Genomic DNA, 5,542 nt, shown 5'->3' with positions numbered 1-5,542 from the left:
CTCTGTGGCTTTGGAGCCTGTCCTGGAACTAGCTCTGTAGACCAGGCTGGTCTCGAACTCACAGAGATCCGCCTGCCTCTGCCTCCCGAGTGCTTGAAATGATGTCTTTATCTTATTTATATACAACACATATATTAATTTAGAATTTTAATATAGAAATTCTCCTACTGTTTTAATTATTATAATTCTTAGTGTTTTAAAGTCAGTAATGCATTTTAAAGCAGTCTTTTCCCTTGTGTAGTTTCAGTGAAACAGTCCCTACAATATTTGTTTTTTTGTTTTTTTTTGGTTTTTTGAGACAGGGTTTCTCTGTGGTTTTGGAGCCTGTCCTAGAACTAGCTCTTGTAGACCAGGCTAGTCTTGAACTCACAGAGATCCGCCTGCCTCTGCCTCCCCGATTGCTGGGATTAAAGGCATGCGCCACCACCGCCCGGCTAGAATATTTGTTTTGTATCTGTATGGTGATCAGTCATCACCTCAGGAGGTGGTCCTACATATATACCTCCAAAGGAAGTACATACCTCACATACAGTACCTCTTATTGATTTATGTAAAGTTAAATTACAGTGTTGTTTGTAAAGTTGATAGTATAAGACCTATGTATTTTATAGATCTGCCTCCAATTTCATCCTATGAAATGTTGTCGATGCTCTTTGAACTGTTAGTTTCTGTTTTGAGAGATGAATGGGTGCATCAGAGCCAAAGATGAATCTGTAGTCTCTGCACATGCCCATTCAGGACAGCCTCTAGAGGATATACTTTTTTTTTTAATGTACCCTTGAGCTTGTTAATCTAGCCTTTGTAGGTGATTATATAGAAAAAGGAAAAATTAGTATTTGATTTTGTTCTAGGTATCATCATGTTGGTTGGCTGGTTACTAGGAAAAGACATTCTGGAAATGTTTACTATTAGTGTAAGGTAAGTTCTAATATTTGTAGATACAGTCTCTTATCTCTTCCCTAGGGGAGTTCTTTTCATTATAGAGATTGGTTTTATGTGGAGCCCATAAGAATATAATGTTTCTACTTAAGTAGTTTAAAAGCCATATTCTGTTTTTGTTGTGTATATTATGTATATACACACACAATATACATATCTAATGTACATTATATTAGATATACTATATATAAACATTGTAACTGTGTACATATACACACACATGTATACTATATAGTTAAAGAATTGCCTCACAAAAGCCATATATTGAAGTGATCTCATGGAAAAATGGAAACCTATTTATTTGTCAGTGGAGAAAAGCAGACTTGGCTGTTGCATTTTTACATGTAGGTAGACAAGAAATGCTCAAAAGCTCATAGTATGAAATAGAGAACCACACTGTATTAATTGAATAATCAGCCTCCAAAGAAAAAGAAAATCTCTAAACATCAAGTATTCTTTGTCATCCATGGAAAAGGAACATGTTATTGTAGAAAAGCATCAGAGAACAAAGAATTTCTAGAAATGTAAGATCTTGATTGCTGAAATTAAAAATTCAATATGAAGTTTAAGAGAAAAAGCAGAAAGTTAAAGAAATAAGCAAAAAAACATGAAAAAGATAATAATAACCTATAATGAGATAAAAGCAGAGTAGAATTATTTCTAAAGGAGAAGTAAGAGAAAACCATGCAGGAAATCTTCGCAGGACAAAGCATGCAGGGTAAAGTGTACCCTGGGTCCGCGGAGACTGAATGAATTCATCATATACCCAGCTAGATGGAAAAGACTGTAGGAATACAAGCCATCTACAAAAGAAGTACAGTTGGGTTGTCTTCAGACTTCTCATTATCTGTGGATCCCCACTACAAGATGCACTAAATGTTTTAACTGTGGTTTTCACAGACCCCATCCTGTATCTGTGTCCTTAAGACAGCAGCAGGGCCAGTTCAGGGTATTCTGCAGCAGAGTGAGCCGTTCACTCAGGCACATAGTCATGAAGTTCCGAGTTCGGCATTGCACTGAGTTACAGTAGCCTCATTTCCCGTAGTGCTTGCAAAGATACAGGTGTAGCTAAAAGAATCACTGTATCTGGATATTACATAACTGTGACTTCTTATGAGATACTTACTATTTTCTTAGACCCAGAGAAAGATTGCTAGTGATCTCTTTTATTATCAGTGCTGTGGCCCAGCATCAATTAGACAATACCTCATATCAGGTCATTAGGGAAACAGCATTAGAAAGTTAATCAGTTGAAGAAAAGGAAACATTTATTCACTTTTCATCTATAGTAACATCGGGTTACATTGTAAGATGGTGGGACAGTACCAACAACAAAGGAAAGTGATTACAAGTCTGAAGGTTAATGCCTAGTCCAAGTATTTGTTCAGTCAGTTATAAATAGCAGATGCTCAGGATATTTGTGAAGGGAAGAAAAGGGAGAAGTGATGTGTGGGTATGTAAGAAATAGAACTTACCTAGTCAGCTTAAGGAAAAGAAAGTCTGAGTAGCATCTCTATATAGTAGATCAGGATGGAAAAGTTCAAATATAAAAATAAAACAAAAATTAGTATTTCCAAAGAAGAACTTGAGTATATTCTAAGGAATAAGCAGGGAGATAGCGTCTCTTGAAGGTCTTTGTGACATAGTAAAGGAGCTAGAGCACAGGCTGATACTCTCCTTTTAAAAAACGTGTCTCCCTGTGTGTGGCTCATGAAATATGAAATAAAAATAAAAATGGGGAATGTGTTTGAGATACCGTTACATATGATAGGGAAAGTTTAGTTCTTTAGTATTTTTTCTTTTAAGTCATTCTATTGATAAGGATTCACAGTATTGCTTTTATTATTTCTTCAGGATATGTCAACATTCCAAAAATTAAAAAAAAATATTAACAGGATAAAAACTGTCATTCCATTGGACTCAAGTATAAATATATGATTGATGATGAAAACTTTAGTGATCTAATTTTTCTCATTTCTTTAAACATTTTGCTTTTATTACTTTAAGAATTAATTTAGCAATGATTTTTTTATGTACCAACAATGACTGATATAAAGAAGTAGAATGATGGGATGGCCTGAAAGTGGAAAATTGTTATAGTAATAAACCATTATTATTTTACAGTCCTTTAGGGTTTTTGATCAGTATATCCCATTACCAGATAGGAAAGAATAAAAGAAATCTTAGAGATGGTCTTTATAGGTTTTCAGGGTTTTTTTTTTTTTTTGCAAGTTTTGTTTTGTTTTCTTGTTTTAGAGTCCCCTAAATATTTGAAGCCTTCATTAAACAAAGTGAAAATTCTGAGTTTTGGCACTGTAATGGCAAAGAGGAAAATTGACAGGTGACTAGACAGTTACCAGACAAAAGAGAATGCAGGAAACCAGATAGAAATTCTTTGGACTGTCAAAATGCATGAAGTTAACCGTGTAATTGAAGTAATTAATCTTGAAGTAATCTAAATTTCCAGCTTGATGAGTGAGTGGTGTGTTTCTAAGGGTAAAATGAAAAAGGCCTTTTCTCCTGGTTATTTTTGCAGCAAAGATTTCTTTGATGTAATATCTCCAATAAGAATCTAAACCATCCTTTTTTTGCCAAAACAATATGACATTCTTTCATATTTAATGCTCATTTTTGTTCACTGCATACTGTTTATATGGAAGTGGAGAAATGTCTTGAGTGTAGATGTGATTACAAAGAAATGTTATGCAGAAATGGGAAAATTACTACTATAATTGATAATTGATGTTTCAAAATCTAAGAACAGAAATATTTCACAGTTACCTAAAATATGATTTTCCTTTCCCACCAAGTTAAGAGACCTCATTATTTTTAGAAGTGCTGCTTGCTGATAAAACAACTGCAAAAATATCTGGTTTGGTTTGGTGGATCATGTCTGCTACCCAGCTGAGGCAGGAGGATCATGAATTTGCGCCTAGTCCAGGGTAATGAGACACTGTCTTACAAAAAGTAAAAAGCAACCCCAAAACCCAAGCAAACACACAAAACACCAAGACCATCAAAGAAGAACAGGATTGTAAGTTAGAATCTGTTAGGAATGTGTTTTAGAATGTTTTTGCTTCTTTAATTGCAGTTGAACAGTCCACTGTTCCCAGAGGCATATAGACTGTCAAAAAAGCAAGGAATAGTTTTGGATTAAGATTTAAAAATTCTAATGAAGTTATTCATAACCTATTTTTCTATATGCCATTTGTAAAATGACTAAAGAGCAAAAGATTGAGAAGCCTTGTTAGATGTGGATTATAAATCATGATGTGCTTTTAAAAAATATTTTTGATACAGTAAGGCATAGTGGAAGCACAAGAGCAAAGGATTTCGTTTCACCATTGCTCAGATGAGAGGTAGAGGGTGTGCATGTGTTTAGCCCTTCAGGATGCTCAGTCTGCCAAGTAGTTTTGTAAATACTGCTTCCTTTCAGCCTTTGTAATCAACATCTAAACAAAGGATGAAAATGTAAATTATGATTACAGAAGTAGAACGGAATGTTAATGTTAGGAAGCAGGACTAGGAATATTGTTGTGATGTTAGTCAACTTCAGTTTTAATACTGTTTATTCATTGTGTATAGTTTGGCTGTAGCAGCAATTCCTGAAGGTTTGCCAATTGTGGTCACAGTGACACTAGCCCTGGGTGTTATGAGAATGGTGAAGAAAAGGGCTATCGTGAAGAAACTGCCTATTGTTGAAACGCTAGGTAAGTGCTGTGAGGTGTCAGTGCACACGGCAGAATCACAAAACCTTACAGTTTCTCTGTTAGGAACAGTATAATGATATTGGGGCCAAACAGTGATGGACAGTTTTAACAACCAAAATAGGCAATTAAAAATTCATTTCTCAAGAGGAATCTTTATGCATTATGGAATGTGTTAATGCTTAGATCATATTTTTGATATCCATATTGCAAATGAAGTCCTAGAGCAAAATTAATAGAAGATTTTTTTTTGATAGTTGATTATTATAGAACTCAGTTTCCTGCTTAGGTTGACTTTGTTTATAGTAAGAACAATAAATATATCTTGGTTATATTTATTGGACAACTTTATTCTCAAAATATTACAAAATTTCTTTTAAGAGCAGTTTAGCTATCCAAACTCTTTTAAGTTCATTTTTTTTGTTTATAATACCTTGAAAAACTCTGACTAAAGAAATTATGTGGGTTTACATTTCAGAATCTTCTAAACTACCTATAAAATACATTCTGAAAGTCATTAACCAAACCAATATGAAATAGGTTTCTAGGAACTAAGAAAAAGTAAATATCTAAATTTTGTTTCTAACTTCAGAAAGTTTACCTTATGATGAAGCAAACACAATGTAAGAAATTATAATTCCCGTTGACTTGGGAATTCAGAGTACTAGAACACTGTTTCCAGGTGTTTTATTTATTTTCTAAGTTAATATATTTTTCTCTGATTCTCGTGGTGACGCCCAGTGATTTATTTTTAGGCTGCTGCAATGTGATTTGTTCAGATAAAACTGGAACATTGACGAAGAATGAGATGACTGTCACTCAAATATTCACTTCAGATGGTCTGCATGCTGAGGTACTGAGGTTTTTCTTTATAAAATGACTGTTACTCACATATT

At 34.1% G+C, this 5,542-nt stretch overlaps 1 protein-coding gene across 2 annotated transcripts in view; it reads left to right on the top strand.

Moving 5' to 3' along the window:
• Atp2c1 (ATPase secretory pathway Ca2+ transporting 1) overlaps positions 1-5,542 on the top strand; it is a 93,659-nt gene that overhangs the window by 52,486 nt on the left and 35,631 nt on the right. For both annotated transcript variants that reach the window (XM_005368470.3, XM_026789929.1), the window contains 3 exons: positions 852-918; positions 4,525-4,649; positions 5,402-5,499. In XM_005368470.3, the coding sequence (XP_005368527.1) occupies positions 852-918; positions 4,525-4,649; positions 5,402-5,499 (290 nt within the window). The remainder of the gene's footprint in view (positions 1-851; positions 919-4,524; positions 4,650-5,401; positions 5,500-5,542) is intronic.

This window comes from Microtus ochrogaster, unplaced genomic scaffold (assembly GCF_000317375.1).
Source record: "Microtus ochrogaster isolate Prairie Vole_2 unplaced genomic scaffold, MicOch1.0 UNK33, whole genome shotgun sequence".
Classification (NCBI taxonomy): domain Eukaryota; kingdom Metazoa; phylum Chordata; class Mammalia; order Rodentia; family Cricetidae; genus Microtus; species Microtus ochrogaster.
Note: the sequence above shows the minus strand (reverse complement) of the source record. Positions and strands in the feature narration are given on the sequence as shown.